At 38.9% G+C, this 21,294-nt stretch overlaps 1 protein-coding gene across 2 annotated transcripts in view; it reads left to right on the top strand.

The window, feature by feature from the left end:
- Nucleotides 1–21,294, top strand: part of PIWIL2 (piwi like RNA-mediated gene silencing 2) — a 71,963-nt gene that overhangs the window by 19,425 nt on the left and 31,244 nt on the right. For both annotated transcript variants that reach the window (XM_045774107.2, XM_045774106.2), the window contains exons 11-19: nucleotides 751–835; nucleotides 1,537–1,626; nucleotides 3,281–3,421; nucleotides 6,307–6,420; nucleotides 7,423–7,611; nucleotides 9,981–10,082; nucleotides 10,644–10,760; nucleotides 11,329–11,417; nucleotides 12,351–12,456. In XM_045774107.2, the coding sequence (XP_045630063.1) occupies nucleotides 751–835; nucleotides 1,537–1,626; nucleotides 3,281–3,421; nucleotides 6,307–6,420; nucleotides 7,423–7,611; nucleotides 9,981–10,082; nucleotides 10,644–10,760; nucleotides 11,329–11,417; nucleotides 12,351–12,456 (1,033 nt within the window). The remainder of the gene's footprint in view (nucleotides 1–750; nucleotides 836–1,536; nucleotides 1,627–3,280; nucleotides 3,422–6,306; nucleotides 6,421–7,422; nucleotides 7,612–9,980; nucleotides 10,083–10,643; nucleotides 10,761–11,328; nucleotides 11,418–12,350; nucleotides 12,457–21,294) is intronic.

Raw genomic sequence — 21,294 nt, 5'->3', positions numbered from 1 at the left:
AGATATTGAGTTCCATAGTAGCATGCAATGGGACACCTTTAAAATAATTGGATTGGTAATGCACCTAAGATTGAATGAGCTTGTTTGTGGGATTTGACTTGAATATGCTGTCGTTATAGTTTCATTTAGTAATGTTGGAAGTTACTTTATAAATTAATACCAGGGTTTTGAGTTATATTTCTTTTGGTGGCTTAGGTAGAAGTCTGGTTAGAGAGAGTAAATTCAAGTATTTAATCATTTGACTATCATTTTGCCTTTCTAGTTGCCCAAGCCTTTCAGCGTGATGCAGTTTTTTGGTTTTTTTTTTAGGATTTATTTATTTGAGTGGGGGGGGAGTGCACACGAGCAGGGGGAGAGGCAAAGAGTGAGGGGAAGAGAGAGAGAATCTCAAGCAGACTCTGCATGGAGCCTGACTTGGGGCTCGATTCCACAACCCCAAGATCATGACCCAAGCCGAAACCAAGAGCTGGATGCTTAACTGGCAGAACCACTCAGGGACCCCTAACCTGATGCATTTTTTAAGCATATTTTCCCCTGGACTGTTAAGAAATTTCTCCTCCATTTAATTGCACTGTTAAGTTGAGCCTGCCTTTTCCAGTTATAAATATGCTATAGTGAGTTTTTGGTGGATCCTTGACAAGGGTTTTATGCAAATTATGTACCCCAGTGCTGGTTAAGAAACCCGGACTGTGTTGCCATAGAGTAGTGTTGCTGCTTCTGAAACGTTTTCCTGCCTCTGTCCTGCTCTAGCAAAAACTACGGGATCACAATTAAGGAAGAGGACCAGCCACTGCTGATCCACAGGCCTAGTGAGAGACAGAATAACCAAGGGATGGTGAGTGAGGGGGTGTCAGATTTGCACTTCTAGCTTACGCTCTTCATCCATGGTGCTGGGAGCCGTGTGTGGAGCAGTGTTACCGTGTGGTTGGGGAAAACTGTGCAGGGCTGTCTCATCTAGCCAGAGGCGTCACTTCACATGGGAGTGTTTGCTTTTGAAGTCTCCATAAGGAGGAGCTAAGTATCCCTATGAGCAAGTTAGGTTAAGGAATAAGGAGATTTTCTGCTAAAGTTTAAAACACTGGATCCATTAGGGAAGTCGTAGACATTTAACAGGGACTGGAGCCAGGGGAAAGTGCCTTGACACTGACTCTTCTGTCTTAAGTGAGAAGGCTGAAGATCAACCAGCTAAGATAAGATCTGAAGGCCCCAGCTGGATGGGATGTATCGCCTTAGCTTGTCTGGAGGCCCAAGAGGGATGGGTGTTTTTTTTTTTTTTTTTTTCTAGTTTTTCCTCTTTTTTTGACCATTTCAATGTTTTTCCCTTTACCTAATACAGCAGGCTGTAAGTATTGTGACTGAGGGGAAAGGGTAAAATACTTACAGTGTTTCACTGCTCTCTTTTTTGGGGTTTCGTGTTCCTTATTGTGCCAGTTATGTCCCTGCAGGCCCAGCCCTGGGTATGGCATGTCTTGTGAGGTCAGAGGAGCAGGACCATCTTTTACTGCCTTATTTTTCCTCTCCATTCTCTCCTCAAAGCTGCTAAAAGGTGAAATCCTGCTGCTGCCTGAGCTTTCGTTCATGACTGGAATACCTGAGAAGATGAAGAAGGACTTCAGAGCCATGAAGGTGAGAAATGCCTGTGTTGAATGGAAGGCCTTTTTAAGAACAGCTTGAGCTAGACCTGGGCAGGCTCGTGTCATCACCAGGCTCCAGTTCTCTCTGTAAAACATGTTCCATGTCCCTTCCCACACACTGTGAAAAAGCTGATCAAAGCTCCCTTTTGGAAATTGTTGAAACAAAAAACAAAAACAGTGGAGTGACTGGATTATAAGGTAAAAGGAGACAAGTAACTCTGTCTTCACCCCCACCAATCAAATAGATGACTGTAAACTGCTCATATGATCCTAAGTGAGGGTCTTTGATAGCACTGAGTTTTTCTAGCATTCCTACCAGCCTTCAGTCTATTTAAAGGGGGGGGGAGATAATGTAGCAAAAAGTAATCAACATGTCAGAGGCTGAGGTAAAAGGATAGAAGTTTATCCTGTGGGGTGTGGAGTGTCCAGGAGGTGTGGGGCTGAGTCCCCATAGGAAATAGCTGAGAAGCACACACGTGAGCAGCAGCACGAGTCTGGAGCCCAAGCGCTTCACCTCCACTCTGTCTGCAGTGCTTGGGCCTTTCCACACTTGAGCTGCTGTGCTGCCTCACTCTCCCAGTGCGTGTCTGTTACCCTTGGACCCATGCCTGTCTCCGGTGCCACAGACTATTTTCGGTAACATCATAAAGAGCCCGAAGTGAAGCTGAGCATTCCTGTAAGAGATTTCTTTCATGTTTACCTTCGTTCCTTCTCCATTTAACATGTAGGTCAAGGCTCCTCCTTACAACACTCAGTCATCTAATGACTTTATGATCACAGAGGAACTGTACCGCCCCACAGACGGGCGGTAATGACTGCCTCACAGGGAACAACTGTACAGTTCTTTGGTCCCAGAAGAATAAAGAACTCACATATGTGATTCAGAATCCTCATATACACCTTTGGGTCTTCATTTAACAATAACATTTAGAAAGCACTAATTAGGGACCAAACACTGGACAAAAAAAGTGTCTTATGATGACATTAGATACAGTAATAGTATGACACGAAGTGTAAGACTGGATCTGGTTTTCCCGATGTTTGGCTCTGCCTGGCACAGGACGTTTTTCCCCCCCTATTTTTCCCAAATATTAAATAGGTGTAATCAAGCCCCCTTTGCTCCTGTTTCATAGAATTTCTTAGGAATTTTTTTTTTTTAAGATTTTATTCATTTGAGGGAGAGAAGAAGAGGGAGAGCACGAGGGGGGAGCGGGGCAGAGGGAGAGGGAGAAGCAGACTCCCCGCTGAGCAGGGAGCCCCGGTGTAGGGTTGGATCCCAGGATCCTGGGATCATGACCTGAGCCAAGTGGAAGGCAGATGCTTAACTCACTGAGCCACCCAAGTGCTCCTGAATTTCTTAGGAATTTTAAATTCAGAACATGGCTTTGGGAAAGAGGTAAGATTTAGCTGTCATGTGGGAGAAAGAAACAATAACATTTCACATTCTTACTTTTATGATTAAAATTTTAACCATATACTTCTTTCACATTCCTGAGAGATGTTTATTAAAATCTTCAGAGTGTTTTAAAATGCCTACAGATTTCAGTGGAAAGGAGGTTTTCTTTTGGAAATGTTTTAGACATCTTGCGGTTTAACTTCATATGGAGAGACTAATAACTTATTATCTCCATTTTGAATCTGTTTAGGATTTGACCCAGCAGATCAACCTGAGCCCCAAACAGCACCATAATGCTTTGGAATGCTTGCTGCAGAGAATTTCAAAGAATGAGGCAGCCAGCAATGAATTGGCACGCTGGGGACTCTGTCTGCAGAGGGATGTACATAAGGTAGGCTGGGTGTGGCCGAGTAGGAAACAGCATTGACCTGTGATTTTCAGAGCTTAGTGAAAGTAGGTGATAGCTTCCTATCTTGTCTTTATTTTGGAGTTTTGCTCTACTATTATACTTTTTTGGGGGTCCTAGTCATAATATTTGAATTTCCTTCTCTTCATTTGTTGGTATCTCTTAGAGATTTTTCTTTTGTATTTTGCAGAGATCAGAGCTGTAATTTTCTGTCAGATAGTAAGAGGAATATTGACTTAAAATTTACCTCATTTTTGGGGTGCCTGGTTGGCTTAGTCGGTTAAGCGTCTGACTCTTGATTTTGGCTCAGGTCATGATCTCAGGGTTGTGAGATTGAGCCACAGGCAGGGCTCTTCGCTCAGCCGGAATTCTGCTTGATGTTCTCTCCCTCCCTCTCCCCATGCTCACACGCACTCTCCCCACCCCTAAAATAAATAAATCTTTATTAAAAAAATTACCTCATTTTCAGTTTTCCAGTCCTAATAATTCTTAAGGTTCTATATGTCCTTTTTTTTCCCCCAAGTTTTTTTTTTCTTTTCCAATAATTAACTTGTGATTTTTTTAAATATACTATTGTTATTTTTTCCACAGGCATAGAGTTTTGGACTTATACCATCTGATTTTCTTATGGCCCTTTCTGCCTGCATTTTGCCTGAGTCTGCTATGTTGTCTTTTGTGCGGCACGATCCATAGGGCAGAGGCAGTGTGAGATGGTGGTGGAGTCCTTGTCCTTTGGTGTCCACTTATTGGGCTTTGAATCTCAATTTTACCACTTGCCATCTTAGTTACTTTGAGCAGATTGCTTAGCATCTCTTAGGTTTTTTAATCTGTAAAATGAGGATAATGATTGAGTTATAAGAATTTAAATGGTAATGTCTTCAGCATAATATGTGACACATAGGAAGTGCTTAATAAACATTAGCTATTATTACGTTTCACCTGTCTTTTGAGGTTATACCAAAATAATTAATTCTATCCTTTCTTTAATTCTCTTGCACTCTGAATTGACTCCTTGTTAAAAATTTCTTTTTTTTAAATAGAAGTAATGGATAGTCAGTAAGGAAAATGTTGAAACCTTACAAAAAGTAAAGAAAGAAATAAAAACATCAGTGATTTCATCATCCAAAGATGATATCGCAGTGATTTATTTTAGATACATGTGAAAGATGCTTTAATATATATCCTTCCTCTGTACATTCTTCTGTGAGAGTAAGTCTTTTTCTTACAAAGCTGTGATTGTATTGTATATGGGTTTGAATTTTCTTTTTCATTTAATGTTGTATTTTGAACATGTTTTCATCTTATTAAATATTAATTTGAAAATGTAGAAAATATAAGCCAAAGAAAAAAAAGTTCATCTTTCTATATCAGAATAACCACTGTTAACATTTTTGTACATACCCTTCAGCGGGTTTCTGAGTGTGTGTACATGTGCATGCTTGCATGCTTATGCATACTCACACACGCCGGGTATTCGTATAGTTTCCTTTTTCCCTCAGTATATTTAGAATGGTTTTCTCTGTCATTTAACATTTTTCTAAACATTTTAATGGCTGCCAGATAGTTTATGAACAATTTTCTATTCTTTTACATTAAAATTGAATTTAGTATTTTTTTAATTAGAATTATTCAGTGAACAGCCTTGTAACTAAGTCTTTGTAATGTTTATTTTCATAGATTTATGGAAGTAGAATTATTAGGTCAGGGGACACGTTTTTAGTACTTTTATTATATATTGCCAATTGCCTTCTAGAAAGGTTAAAAAATTTTTTACTTTCATATCATGAGTTTGATTCCTTACTCATGCTAATATGGGCATTGTTATTTATGTTAATAAACTAATTAAATTTGTTTGGTTATAGATAAAATAAGTATTTTTTTAAAGATTGATTTATTTGAGAGAGCAAGAGAGAGAAAGAGAGAGGGGGGAAAGAAGGTCTGTGCAAGAGTGGGGCAGGGTGGGGGCGGGCGGTGGATATGCAGAAGGGAGAGGGAGAGAATCTCAAGCAGACTGCCCGCTGAGCAGGGAACCTAATGTGGGGCTCCATCTCACAACCCTGAGATCATGACTTGAGCCAAAATCAAGAGTTGGGTGCTTAACTGACTGAGCCACCCAGGAGCCCCAGTATTTGTTATTTTTTAATAAGCAAATGGTAGAGATCATAGAAAGTAAAAATCCTCTGTAATTACACATCCCCAGAGATAATCACCACTAAGTATAGACTCACTCAGTTTTTATGATATGTACATTACTACTTCTTTTTTGTAAAAACAGAATCATATTAGTTAGAAAGTGGTTTTAATGACTGCAAAATAGTCCATCATGTTGTTATATCATCAACTTAATTATCTTCCCGTTTTCGGATATTTAGATTTGATTGACTTATTCCTAACTTTAATATGTTCTTTCATTATATTTGCGCCTTTTCCTTCCTGTTTTTCTTTTTAAAGTGTAGTAGTTTATGTTCAGCCTTATTGAGAAATTTTACTTTTAATTTTCTACTTTCAATTTGTCCCTTAAAATATTTTTGTAAAAATTATTTTCCTATTTATCTTGAAATTATAGTTACTTTACATGCATTCTCTACTTCTAAAGAGGCAGTGCTTTCTAATCCCTTTCTTAGGAGACCGTGTTGGAAGCTTCAGTAATTAAAGAGCCATGCCTATAAACATTTTACCTGTATTTGTCCAGAGTTTTATTGGCCTAGACTCACTGCTGCAGTTTCATTTTTGTGCCATTCTCAGAGATTATAACAGGGACAGGTTTATATAGTGGAGTTGACCAGGCCTGAGAGAGAATAGTATCATTGTTCTTTCCTAAATAGTGTTTGCAGATGGCTCATGTCATTGGTACGTTGTTTTGTATTTAGATCGAAGGACGTGTTCTGCCAATGGAAAGAATTAATTTAAGAAATACTTCATTTATCACATCTCAGGAACTAAACTGGATTAAGGAAGTAACCAGAGACCTTTCCATCTTGACTGTAAGTGATGAGAGGACCAGTATTCCTTTAAGTATGGAAATTAGGAAGCAGGAATGATTCAGTATCTTCTTTTTGAGGGAGAGTACCAACTGAATTCCCATCCTGAATTATCTACTAAACAGGGGTGCCTCAAATAGAGTAAATTGATGAGACGTTAGAGGTAAGCACTTTGGTTGGCCATTGACTTAGGAATAGGAAATAGATTGCTATGGTAATTCATATAATGGCAGCCTTTATTACCCATTCTCCCTTTTATCTTCCTTTATCTTCCCCCGCTTTTCCCTGAAGATTCCTGAAAGATGTTTTTATCCATGAAAGAAGTATAATTAAAACATCTCCCACCAAGGGAACTGAAGAACAAATGGTATATAATTATTTTTGAATGTTTTTGGCTAACCTGGTCTTTTTGGCCGTGCATGAAGTATACACATCTGTTTCTAAAACTTTTTATTGAAATATGTTTAAAGAAAAAGTATACTTGCAAGTGTAAGTTTGGTGAATTTTCAAAGGTTCATAAACCTATGTAATCCGCACCAAGGGTTAAGAAAGAGAACTTTACCAATGCCCCAGAAGCCATCCCACCTGCTCCTCATTACTACCTACCTCTCACCTTTACAAACTGTAAGAGTAGCCACTATCCTGACTTTTAACAGCATAGATTCATTTCATTTGTTTTTTGTTCTTGATGTATATATGAAACCACACAGTATATATTCTCTTATGTCAGGCTTAATTTCTTTAGCCTTGCGTTGGTGGGTTTCATCCATATTGTTAGATATGGCTGTAGGTCTTTCATGCTCATTGCTGCATAGTATTTCACTGTGAAAGTAGCCCCCAGTTTACTTATCACATACATCTGTGTTAGTTATAGGAATTAGATCAGAAAGGACTCAAGCAGAGAGAGTTGAAAGCCGTTTATTCTCTAGAGTAATATCTCCTGGGTGTGACTTTGGAGTGTCTAAGTTGTGAGAAGTGCTAAAAATAGCTTCTGGTTATTCCTAGGTCCCCATGCATTTCTGGGCACTGTTTTACCCAAAGAGAGCAATGGATCAGGCCCGAGAACTGGTTAACATGTTGGAGAAGATAGCTGGCCCCATTGGTATGCGCATGAGCCCACCAGCCTGGGTCGAACTAAAGGACGATCGAATAGAAACCTATGTCAGAACCATTCAATCCATGCTAGGAGTTGAGGTAATAAGTTAATTTGAGTATAGTTACAGAATGCTTGTTTTAAAATACTGGAATTCTTGGTTTTAAGTTATCTTGGTTATCAGTCTACTGTTTATGATACCCAGAAACCTGTGTGTTACTCATGGACACATGAAATATTGAACTAAGTTTAAGTAGTCTTCATGCCCTTTGGTTAATTCTGCTTCTCTCATTCTGTGTTGGCAGCCTTACTCTTGTGTTCTTTTTTCACATAATTGACAGAGACAATAGCTGACTTAACTTTAGTTTGTTATCTATGTAGAACATGTTGTGCTCAGAAAGCAACTTTTTGGGCCCAGTGCCATTTTGCATGATTCAGTACTGAGCTGTCACAGTCTGGTCTGGTTTAAGATTTGAATTGCTCTGGCAATGAACTTGGCATCTGGCCCATCAGCTCGGTCCTGACAGTCGATCAGGACCACTGGAGCTGAGCGGGTCATAGCCCTGTAACTCAGTAGTTCAGGCCTGCAGTTCTTATCTGTTTGTACACAAAACAGAGGAAGAAGCTTAAGAAGGGAACAAAAGTAATTAGTCTTTGACTTGAAGAGTCCATTCTTGTGAGATCAGTACTAGAAGGAGATTCTCTTGGGATCTCTCTGATCCCCCACTCTGGGTTATCACCCACAACAGCACCCTTGTGTTCTGTCTCTCTTTGTCATTTCTTCCTGGTTTCCCAGGCTTCTAGTTGTCAGTGGCCTCCCCCTAGGCCTGATCATTGATAATTCTGCTCTGCTTTCAAAAGAATAACCCAGTGTAATACATCAGCTCCCCTATCTCACCACTTGCCATGTTCTCTTTAGGAGAGTGTACTGCCATCAGTTTTCATGCAGCATGGACATGAGGGTCATTCATCACGATTACCAAACTTAACTCATATTGGTCTTATCTCTGTCGTCCTTAGGGCATGCTGTTTTATTATTTGTTAGGGGTCACAAACTCAGATGTCTGCGGGAGACAGGTGAATAACACAAGTGAAGTGGGCTAGGAGGGAACTGTAGCGAACTAAAGAAAGAAAGCCCTATGACTGCAGATAAAACATAGCATTATCAAATTCATTTTTAATTTATTCCTTTTTCAGTAGAAGCAAAAAATCTGGGTTTGTGTGCATGTGCCCCTCCTTATGTTTAAATGTTTATTAAAAAGGGGGGCACCTGGCTGGTTCAATCGGTAGCACATGTGACTCTTGATCTCAGGGTCATGAGTTCAGGCCCCACGTTGGGCATGGAGCCTACTTAAAAATAATAATTAAAAAAATAAAATTTTAAAAGTATTAATAAAAAACAACAACACATGTAAGTCACTGTAGGGACTAAAAAGCTACATGTGTTTGTTAGGTCCAGCCTGTAGGCTCCCAGTGTGCAGTCTGTGTTCTCTGTGACTTTGGAAGTTCTTAGATGTGATTACTAGAATGTGTGTTTTCGGAGAAGTGTGTTTGTTTGGGGTTTTTTTTTTAAGATTTTATTTGTCAGAGAGAGCAAGCATAAGCAGGGGGACCGGCAGGCAGAGGGAGAAGCAGGCTCCCCGCTGAGCAAGGAACCGGATGTGGGACTTGATCCCAGGACCCTGGGATCATGACCCGAGCCAAAGGCAGACGCGTAACTGACTGAGCCACCCAGGCATCCCTCGGAGTGGTCTTAATCTAACACTAATCTTGATTTGGAATAATATCCTATTGATTTACCATTAATAGCTGTTTCTGGCATAAAGGATTGGCACCTTCATTTCACTTGAGTGCTACTTTTCTTTATTCAGACTTTGAGAGATCCTATGTTTCCAGCGTTGGAACTCTTATTAAACAGTGAGGGGTCAAGGATGTTTCTGTGAGATACTGTGCTGGCAATATCATTCTATCTCCTAACCAGAGAGTTAGGAAGAGCCACTTATGGATTTGGCAGTAGCCTCATTTGTTTGTGTTTGGCTCTGAATGCTTTCTTGTGGTATTGTATTTCATGTTTCCTCAGTTTTGTGGTATGAATGTAATAAGGTGCTTAGTTTACTGAAGAGAGTGGTAAAAAGCATTACAGGGAATTGAAAGCAGCAACTGAGTAACCCTTACAAATTTTCAAGTCTGCCTTTTCCAGGCAGCTTAAATCTCCTAAGAAAGACGTCAAGTAGTCAGGACCGGCTCTAGAGAGTTTATGGTATCATATTCCGTATCTGCAAAGAAGCCCTGAACCCAACAAAGGTTCAAATACCTGTTTGGGGTTAGAATATCTACCCTCTGTTTCAGTTCCCTTCTGCCTTAAAGGTCCCATGACTTTGCAGGCTCTTAGACTGCCCCCAGCTGGAGCCCTGTCAAGGTCCCCTGAGAGTTCCAAAGCCTGACTTTGTATGTACTTTATCTCCTCAAGGGAAAGATACAGATGGTTGTTTGCATCATCATGGGCACACGTGACGATCTCTATGGGGCCATTAAAAAGCTGTGCTGTGTGCAGGCTCCTGTGCCCTCACAGGTGAGTGGGAGCTGGGCAGGAGGCACAGATGGAAACTCTAGCCTCCCTTGAGGCTTTGAAAAGAGGGATACAGGTGTTCAAAAAGACTGAAGTAACTATTAGAAGCCATCATGTGTAACCCTTCTGGTGGAACAGTCCCCCTTATTAGGGTAACCGGGTTAAAAGCAGATGCTCTTTGTAAATGCTGCCTTCATGTTCCCAAATGAGTTACTCGTGCTGGTTCAGTGGATGAGCTGCTGGGTGGTTTCACATGACTGGGTTCTGAGAGTATAGGCTTCACTCTGAAAGGGGAAAGCTGTTTTTCCTAAGTTTAAAAAAAAAATTATTCTGTATGAGATTCTTGTGAAAGTTTTTGTTTTTTGTTTGTTTCGATTTGTGTTTGTGGGGTGTGTGTATGTGTGTGTGCATGCCTGCCTAGATATCCTAAAAGTAGAACTAGTCACACAACGTGTATTATCTGCTAACTGGGGTTTCTTAAACAAATGTAGTGTTTACTTCAGACTTGCTTACATCGCCTGACAGGTTGATAGCGTCCTCTTTCCCCACACCCCTTTGTTATAGGTCATCAATGTCCGAACCATTGGTCAGCCGACCAGGCTTCGGAGTGTGGCCCAGAAAATTTTACTTCAGATTAATTGTAAATTGGGTGGTGAGCTCTGGGGAGTGGATATTCCTCTGGTGAGTAATGCTGAGATGTGTCTTCATTCAATTTAGCTCTCCAAAGACTCCTACCTAGTTGCTTTCCTGGTTTTCTTCATAGAGTTATCTTTATTCTCCATGCTTCGTGGTCTGAATGGTTCGTAGCCTGATTTTTTATAGCCCACGTGCTGAGAATGGTTTTTATAACTTCGAATAGTTGGAACCAATAAAAATAAGACTAATATTTCCTGACACATGAAAATTAAATGAAATTCTGTGTTCAGTGTCCTTAAATGCAGTTTTATTGGAATACAGCCATACTTCTTTATAGACTAGCTATGGCTGCTCTTGTGCTATAATGACAGATGGAACTGAATGGTTCCTCACAAAGCCCACCGTTATTTACTGTTTAGCCCTTTACAGAAGAAGTGGCTGATCCTGTTCTAGATCTGACTTGTTCGTAGTGTTTAAAAAGATGTCAAGTTGATGTCAGTCTTTTTCTTTCCCAGAACTTATTTTCATATGTTGCTTTTGGGGTGCGGATAATAAAAAGATGGGGTGATGGATGGCTTGTTGTTTTTGGTTTGTTTTTTGTTTTCTAACGCAGAAACAATTGATGGTGATTGGGATGGATGTTTACCATGATCCTAGCCGAGGCATGCGCTCCGTGGTTGGCTTTGTTGCGAGCATCAATCTGTAAGTGCTACTCATAGTGCGTTGTGTTTGGTTACCTCATTTTGATGCCTAATCTTACTATAAATCCAGCAAGTACTTTTTGAATATTTTGTGTTATAGTAAAAGTATACTTTACAAAAGTATGCTAAACTCTTTCCTCCTCTATCTTCCTATTAGTTTATTCCATCTATTTACCAGACTTGTCAGATCTGTAAGTCTGTTCCCCTGGCTGTGGTGTAATCTTCAGAATAGGGGCTGTGTCTTAGTGGTTTTTCCCCACCAGGAACGAGGGATTTTTTTTTTTTTTTTCTGATTGTAAAAACAAGGCATGCTCATGCAGATACCTGCAGAAATTTAGAAAGTGAAAGTTCCTCATGGGCCATGTTTTATTAACTAGCACCAAAGGTTTAATGTATATATACTTTCAGATTCTCATTTATGCACATAGTAACATGTGTAGGTGGTGTATATATGTATACAAAATGGCATATTACTATGTATACTATTCATCAGCTTGTTTTATGTACTTAAATTGTATATTGCAGACGTTTTCTCATATCAATATAAACAAATCTCAACCAATTCTTAACTGCTGCATGGAATTTATTGTATGCTACAGCACTTTTTAGTCCTCTGTTGGTGGATATCAGGTGGTTAAATTTTTTCAGTTGGAAGTGGTTTTGTAGCAAATACCACAATTATGCCTATATTTTTACATTCTGTATGTGACATATCTATATGGAAATATCTATCTATCTATATCTATCTCTATATATATATCTGTCCCCATATTGCCATGTGTTTTTACCTGTAACATAAATGCATTTACTAGGTACTTGTTGTACTGGTGCATAGAGGAGCCTGTGTGTACTGACATTCAGATTGTGGGCCTTCCTCTGTGAGTGTGTGTTCATCTTTCTGTCTTTTCTCTCTCTCTTACTGCCTCCTCCCCAGCACACTCACAAAATGGTATTCACGAGTGGTATTCCAGATGCCTCATCAGGAGATTGTGGATAGCCTGAAGCTGTGCCTGGTGGGCTCCTTAAAAAAGTTTTATGAGGTGAGGAGAACAGAAATTTTAAAGTTTCAGAGTTTTTAAGGACTGCCTATCTGACCACTCTAAGAGGAAGTGTGATTTGGTGGGAGGGATCCCAAATTGAAGGTGTCTCCTAAACAGACTGAAAAGTTAGTCGTTGCTGAGCAGGCAGCTCAGAGGGACTGCTTTCAGGCTTCTACTTGTACAGAGCAGCTGAAAGAGATAAATACTTTGATTTTGCTTGGTAAGTAATGATTATTCCCAGGTTGTCAGTCTGATGCCTGTAGACATAATCTTCATGCCCTTATCAGGGAAGTGGGGGTAAATTTCAGCAATTAAAGCAGCTTATGAATTTACTCAGCTTTTTATGGCTATTATTAGGCACTTTTCATTTTGGTTCAAGACAAATGCCTCCCTGTAAATCACCCCTAGAACTCCCAGGAATGCTAACCATGGAGAATTGCTGTCATTAAACTGATATTGGGTCTGGCACAATGAGCAAGCAAAGTACTGGGTTTTACCTTGGCCAGTACATCAAAGGAAGTGCTGATAAGTGGCTTTCATTTCTTAGGGTCAGAGTTAGCCCTTTGCATGGAGATTAACAGCAAGAAATTTAATAATTTCATATGATTGCAGTCACTAGAACTCCACCTTGTTTCTTTTTAAATTAATGTTTCCTACACTGATCTCAATAGTTTAGCATCCTTTCAGTATTTGAGATTATGTAAAAAAAAAAAAAAGATGAATTTTGTCTCTAAGGAGATATATATATATATATATATATATATATATAGGTCTATGTGTATATCTATATCTATATCTATATCTATATAGGTCTATGTGTATATGTATATATATATATATACATATACACACACTTTGTCACTAAGTCCTACCACACCTTCCTTCTTTTTGTTGTTGATGCTATTGTTTCCCTTCAAGCTCTGTTAAGCCCTAGTGTTTCAAGGCTTGCTTCTTTGAAGCCCTTTCCATTTTCCCCCCACTGCTCCATCCCTTAGACTTACTTCTTTATGTTCCTTCTTCTGCCAAGGACCCTTGTTTATTTATTAATTTTTTCCAAGGCCCTTGTTTATATTCTGTGTAGTGGCTATTGCATTTTGCCTTTTATTAGTTAGCTGTATCCTTATTTATCTTTCTCTGACTAGTGAATTACTTGAGCAGTGCTTGGTTATTGATGGCCGTGTAACAAATTTACCCTAAAACTTAGTGACATGTAATGAGCATTTATGATTCTGAAGTCAAGAAGTTGCACGTGGTACAGTGGGCTCTGGTGCCTCTTCATGTGGTCTTTCCACATGAGCTAGTCTGGGCTTCCTCACAGTATGGTGGCATACGGTTCAAGGGGTGAGCATTCCAAGAAACTAGAGCCGGGTGGAAACCATGTTGCCTTTACACCATCACCTGAAAGTCATACAGTATCACTTTCACTGCATTCCATTTGTCCAGTAGTCTCATTATGAATATGCCTCATATTTGGAGGAGCCAATGTGGGGATGGGATAGATTTGAATAATGGATCTGCTCTATAAAGCTATCACGTACATTTTCATATGTTTGTAGTAACTTAATTACATTTTCCCCCTCGATTTGCCACTCTTTGTTCCTTACAATAAATTTGTGCAGAACTCTTCAGCATAGAATTTAGCTGGTGGTTAATTAATCCAGTTCTTTCTCAGCCCATTCATTCTTTCATCAGTATTACATCTTGAAGAAGCATTAACCCAGTTTCCCAATATATTTGCCTATCAACATCAGTATTATTGTAAGACTTGTTTAAGTAATGTAACTGATTCTTAACCAAGGAGGTTAGTGTCCCATCACATAGCAGTATGGTAGTAAATATAACCTGAAATACGAGTCAAAAGATACTGAGGCATCACTAGAGTTCCACTCAGGCATGAGTAATTAGTCCAGTTCGTTGTCATACTACATGACCAAAATATCTCCCAAAGCTGTGCCACTTAAGTTTGCAGCTTTCATTTGACATTGTCAGGTTCTAAAAGCAAGAACAGTCTCAGCAACATGGCTCTGCTTTTTCAGGCATGTGGTATACTTGAGCTAACAGGCAATAATATTATCTCTAATTCTAAGCCTGTTTTGAGATACCAGTATAATATTGGATTTCCCTGATTGCATAACCATTGATTCATTTCTTTATCCTCAGCTACCATTCTTCCTTCTCTCCATTTATACCCTAACTTCTCTATCTTTGGAAGGAATGTTAGGTTTGGCCTCTCCGCTGGTGGTGTAGGTTGCCGATAGCAATGCTAGTTTGGTAGGTGCTTCCCCCTTAATCCACTCCCATTCATATAGGAAAGGGCTACACAGTACAGAATTAGTGACCTCTCTTGACCACTAGGCGGTTTAGCTGCATTTCCTGTGAACCTCAATTTTGCTAGAGAGGTGAAAGCAAGATTTACCCCATCAGGCGCTTGGGAATTTCATCATAAAGGTTTGAAAATATAATTACAGTTTTTTGCTTAGAGGCTGTTATAGAATGAATTATACCCCCACACACACAAACAAAGGTATTGACATTCTAATCCTCAGTACTAGTGAATATGACTATATTTGGAAATAGGGCCTTTGCAGATGATGGAGTTAAGATGAGGTCATTAGAGTGGGCCCTAATCCAGTATGACTATGTCCTTATGAAAGGAGGAGATTTGAATACAGAGCCAGATATACGTAGAGGAAAGACAATGTGAAGACACAGGGGGATTGCCGTCTACAAGCCAAGGAACACGTGAGGCCGCCAGAGGCTTCAAGGGAGTCGTGGAAGAGATTGTCCCTCATAGTCCTCAGAAGGAACCAATCCTGCCAGTACCCTGATCTCAGACTTCTAGCCTCCAGCCCTGTGAAACAACACATATCTGTTGTTGAAGCCACTCAGTTAGTGGTACTTTGCTGTGGCAGCCCTGGTGAACGGATACACTGTTCATCCCAGTTCTGGCACCTGCAGTTCTGGTCTGAGAATCAGTAGGAAAAAAGTGTGTTGAGGTCACGTGGGGAAAACAAAAAAAGTATTGTTGTTACACCAGCACTTTCTCCACCCCTCCTCTGGGATCCCCCAGAGAAGGGCAGACATCCTCTGGGCCCTGCTCATGTCTAGTGTCATGAGCAGGTCAACCCTTTATGCCTTTATTCCCTCCATTTTAGACAAAAATGTTTCAATTGTCCATTTTATTCTCTATCAAACTGTTACTCTGAGGATGAAAATGTGTTCTTTGGTCTGAGGAAATATGAGTCGTTCAGATTGGTGCAGTATCTTCTGTTTTAGGCTTTTTTTTTTTTTTTTTTTTTTTAGTATTTCGAGCATACCAGCAGGTATGCATAGCCCAGTCTACAATAGATATCTGTTTATGTCAGGAACTGTTTCTTGCCTCCTGGAGCTATCAGGGTCAGTCTAACTTGCCACCTATGTGCAGGGCCTTCCCCTCAGGGAATCTACCCCAGAACCATCTGTATTCTCTGTATCTCCTCTCGTCAGGCAGAACAATTCTTGTTGGCATTTTGCACTTCAGAGGGTGCAAGAGAAATGTCTAGATTCAACCCATTTCTGCATTGTTGCAGCCTCCAATGTCCATTCATTTCATGGGCCCAGGTGTCACCTTAAGCAAGCACACCAAAATATCTGCTTGCTAGTTCCAACCTCTTTTTCATTCTGGAGGGAGGTAACTGTTCCCCATTCACCCTTCACCTATTTACTGATAATGTCTACTCTGTTTTTCTGTCTTTATGGATTTACTGATTTTGGATACATTACATAGAAGTAATCATAAAATATGTGACATTTTGTGTCTAGCTTCTTTTGTTGAGCATGTTTTTAGGGTTCATGCAAGTTGTAGCATATATCACTACTTTATTCTCTTTTATGGATGATTAATATTCCATTGTGTGTTTATTCTGCAATTGGTTTATCCATCCATTATTGATGGACATTAGGACTTGTTCCTACCTTTTGACTATTGTGAATACTGCTGTAAATATACCTATATATGTATCTGAGTACCTGTTTGCATTTCTTTGGGGTATATACCTAGGAGTGAAATTGATGGGCTGTAAGGTAATTCTGTGTTTAACTTTTTAAGGAACAAGCAAACTCTTTTCCACAGTGGCTACACCATTTTCATTCCTACCAGCAATGTACAGAGGTTCCAATTTCCCCAATCCTTGCCAACATTTTGTTTTCCATTTTTAATTATAGCCAGTGTGAAGTGGTATCTCATTGCGGTTTTAACCTGCATTTCCTTAATAACAACGATGTTGAACATCTTTTCATGTGCCTATTGTCCATTTGTATATCTTCTTTGAAGAAATCCTTTCAGATCTTTTCTCCATTTTTTAATTGAGTTATTTGTGTTTTTGTTGTTGAATTGTAAAGTTGTGTTTTTTTTTTTTTACATATTTTGGATACAGAATGCTTGTCTGATAAATGATTTGCAAATATTTTGTTCCGTTCTGTAGAATGTCTTCACTTTCTTGATAATGTTAATTTGATGCATGAAAATTTAAAATCTTTATGAAGTCCAGTTTATCTCTTTTTCTTTTGTTTCTTGTGCTTTTTTGGTGTCAAATCTAAGAATCTGTTGCCAAATCTGAGGTCATGAAGATTTACCCCTATATTTTCTTGTAATGGTTTTCAGCTTTAACTCTTGTATTTGGAACACTTGATCCATTTTGAGTTGCATTTTGTATATGGAGTGAGGTAGGGATCCATCTTTATTCTTTGGCATGTGGTTATCTACTTATCCCAGCACTACTTGTTGAGGAGACTGTATTCTTTCTCCATAGGATGGTTTTGGCATCCTTGTTAAAAATCAGTTGGGCATAGATGTTTATTTCATAGGGTTTATTTCTGAACTCTAAATTCTATTCTCTTGTCTAAATGTCATTCTTTTTTTTAAATTAATTTTTAAATTTAAATTCAATTAATTAACATATCATATATTATTAGTTTCAGAGGTAGAGTTCAGTGATTCATCAGTCTTATATAACACCAGTGCTCATTACTTCATTTGCCCTCCTTAATGTCGAACACCCAGTTACTCCATTCCCCCACCCCCCCGTCCATAAATGTCATTCTTAATGTCAGTACAAGGTTGTTTTGATTACTGTTTCTTTTTAGTTAGTTTTGAAATCTAAAAGTGTGAGTCTTCCAGACTTGTTTTCTTTTTTGAATATTATTTTAGCTGTTCAGCGCCCCTTAGAGTTGTATATGAAATTTCCACTTCTGAAAAAAAAGCCATTGGAATTTTGATAAAGATTGCATTGAATTTGTAGATTTCTTTGCACATGTTGCCATTTTAATAATATTTGGTTATATAATATATAGACAGAGGATTTTTTTTCTGTTTATTTAGGTCTTTAATTGCTTTCAGCAACATTATATAGTATCCATGTAAAAGTATTTTACCTCCCTGATTAAATTTATTCCTAGGAATTTTATTGTTTTAGATGCTATTGTAAATGTAATTGTTCTCTTAATTTCATTTTTGAATTGTCCATTGCTGATGTACAGAAACATAACTGGTTTTTATGTATTAATCTTTAACCTTACCACTTTTTTAATTTATTAGGTTTAGGGCTTTTTCTTTTTTCAAAAATTCTTGGAATTTCCTATTTATGGAATCAGGTCATCTCCAAATAGAGATAGTTAAACTCCTTTCTTTCCAGTTTGGATTCTTTTCTTTTTTTTAAAGATTTTGTTTATTTATTTGAGAGAGAGAACACCCACGTGAGGAGGGGGAGGGTCAGGGGGGAGGGAGAGGGAGAGAATCCCAAATGGACTCCGAGCCGAGCATGGAGCTCAATGCAGGGCTGCATCCCACAACCCTGAGATCATGACCTGAGCCAAAACCAAGAGTCAGATGCTTAACTAACTGAGCCACCCAGGCGCCCTCCAATTTGGATGTCTTTTATTTCTTTTTCTTGCACAGTTGCTCTAGTTGGAATTTCCAGTACAACTTTGATAGCAATGGTGAAAAGCATCCTATTTTATGTTTGTAGGGGAATAGTAAGTCTTTCACTGTTGAGTATATGTTAGCTGTGAGTTTTTCATAAACTTGCTTTCTGATGTTAAGGAAGTTTCCTTCTATTCCTAATTTGATGAGCATTTTTCTTTTTCTTTTCTTTTCTCTCTCTCTCTCTCTCTTTTTTTTTTTTTTTTTTAAAGATTTTATTTATTTATGTGACAGAGAGACAGCCAGTGAGAGAGGGAACACAGCAGGGGGAGTGGGAGAGGAAGAAGCAGGCTCCTAGCGGAGGAGCCTGATGTGGGGCTCGATCCCGGTACGCCAGGATCACGCCCTGAGCCGAAGGCAGACGCTTTAACGACTGCGCTACCCAGGCGCCCCCTCTTTTTTTTTTTTTTTGACAGGTGATGAGCATTTTTATTTTGAAGGTGTGTTGGATTTTATCAAATGCTTTTTTTGCATATTAATTTATAAAAACCTTATTCACAGTAATACCAAATTAATTTTAGTAATATACAAAAACTTTGTTCTTATATAGTTCTATTCTCTTCCTCTTTTTGTGTGCTAGTTCTATCTTAGGGTTCTTTAGAGAAGCAGAATCAAGAGTGTGTGTTGTATGTGTGTGCACACGGAGAGAGATTTATTTATTTTAAGGAATTGGATCACGTAATTTATGGAGGCTGGCGAGTCCAAAATCTTCAGAGTGGGCCAGCAGGCTGAAGACCCAGGGAATAGCTGATGTTGCAGATCAAGTTTAAGTTTATCCCACTTTGAATTCCTTAGGCTTCTTGGATGTTCAGTTAAATTTTTCACCAAGTTTGGTAATTTGGGGTCCACTATTTCTTCAGATATTCTTTTTGACCCTTTCTCTCTCACCTGTCCTACTGAGACTCCAATTATTTGAATTTGGTATGTTTGATGGCATCTTACTGTCTCAGAAGCTGCATTCATTTTTCTTCTTTTTCCTTCTTCTTTCTCATACTGGATAATCTCAGTGGACCTATTTCTTAGTTCATGGATTATTTCTTCTGCCTGATCAAATCTGTTAAGCCCCTCTAGTGGAATTTGTTGTTTCAGTTATTATACATTCTAACTCCAAAATTTCTGTTTGGTTCTTGCTTATAACTTGTCTGTTTATTGATAGTCTCTTTGGTGAGATACTTCCTATATTTAAGGTCTTTAGATGTGATTTTCTTTAGTTCTTTGAACAGTATTTAAAATACTGGTTTTAAGTGCTTGTCCAGTAAAGTCATCAACTGGGTTTATCCCAGGCAGTTTCTATTGACTACTTTTTTTTCATGTGAATGGGCCATATTTTACTATTTCTTGACATGTCTCATAATTTTTTTATTAAAAAGTAGACATTTTTAATATAATGTGGCAGCTCTGCAAATTAAATTTCCACTCCCAGGAATTTGTTGTTGTTATTCCTTGATGGCTTTTCTGGCCTGATTGTATAATCTCTGTAATCTAGATTATGTGTAGCATTGAAAATTTCCCCTTGGTTAGCTTAGTGATCAGTTAATGACTGGACAAATATTTCTTTAAATGCCTCGAACTTGTTCTGCCCCCCTCCAGTGACTGGTACATTATTTTCACAATTACCATAGTAGTGAGGCTACAGATGTGACAGCTACTGCAGAGAAAGGGGGATGTGAGTAGAGCAAGTTAAAACACCATAAAGCTTGTGAGATTCAGCTGGTTTTATTGAGTAAATGCTCCTCAGATTATTGCAATCTTCTGGTTAGTATCCACAGTTCCAGAAAGTTTGATTTTGACCATTTTTGCAGTGTACTTGTTGCTTTTAGGAGAAGCAGATTTTTCAAGGTCTTTTCTTTCCCATTCAATTTCCTGAGGAGTACTTTTGACAGTCTTGTAGTTTTCCAGGTGGACAGTAATTAGAGTCTAGAACCCACTAAGTGTAGATGACACTAGGAAACCTCCAACATTTTGGTTTCATGCCCCAAAGAGCTACATCGTAGGAATAAGGGTGAGTGAGTGGTATATAAATCCTTAGAGCAAACTACGGCTCATCTTTGAATTATTTCTATTCCCAAAATCAGATACAATGACCCAGAATGCTAGTGTTCCCAAGTTTCTCATAGTGCTAATACTCCAGACTCCTCGAAGAAACAAATTTAAATCTTCTCTATATTAAGGCATCATTCCAGACTTCACCTCATTTCTGTTAACACTATTTATAAATGCTATGTTTGGCATACAATTTTTAGAAAGGAATATATGTATATTATATATATACACATGTACATGTCTCCACATATACGTGTGTATGTATAGGTAGGTAGAGTTACATACATACACATATATACATATACACATATATACATAGACACACATATATGCATATACATGTGTGTATATAAAATCTATTTGCATTTGATTGAAGACTTAATGAAGAAAAAAGAATAAGAAAGCCAAGATACAAAAGGACAGAAACCCTAGGGGCATATGCTAATTCTGTTTCTGAAAGCAGCAGCTAAAATGTTGAAAAGCCTTAGCACATTTGAAAGTCTCTACGTATCAAAAACAGGAGGCCAGGGCCCCTAAATCAGTGGTGATCCTGAGTGTACTTCCCACTCTTTGGGTTGTGAATCTAAAGGTTTACAGCCTAGGAGTAAAGAAGAACTATGGTAAACTCTGAATCATGTTAGTCCCTGAATATGAATTTAGGTGAACTTGACTGCTAGTTTCACTGCCGACTTGCCAGAACAAATATAAATTCTCTGAAGAAAGGTAACATTATCGGGACACCTGGGTGGCTCATACGTTAAGCGTCTGCCTTCGGCTCAGGGCGTGATCCCAGAGTCCTGGGATCGAGCCCCGTGTCGAGCTCCTTGCTCTGCTGG

Source organism: Ursus americanus, chromosome 13 (genome assembly GCF_024610735.1).
Source record: "Ursus americanus isolate L20-20 chromosome 13, mUrsAme1.1.p, whole genome shotgun sequence".
NCBI classification, from domain to species: Eukaryota; Metazoa; Chordata; class Mammalia; order Carnivora; family Ursidae; genus Ursus; species Ursus americanus.
The sequence above is the reverse complement of the archived record's forward strand: the minus strand, read 5'-3'. Positions and strand labels throughout refer to the sequence as shown.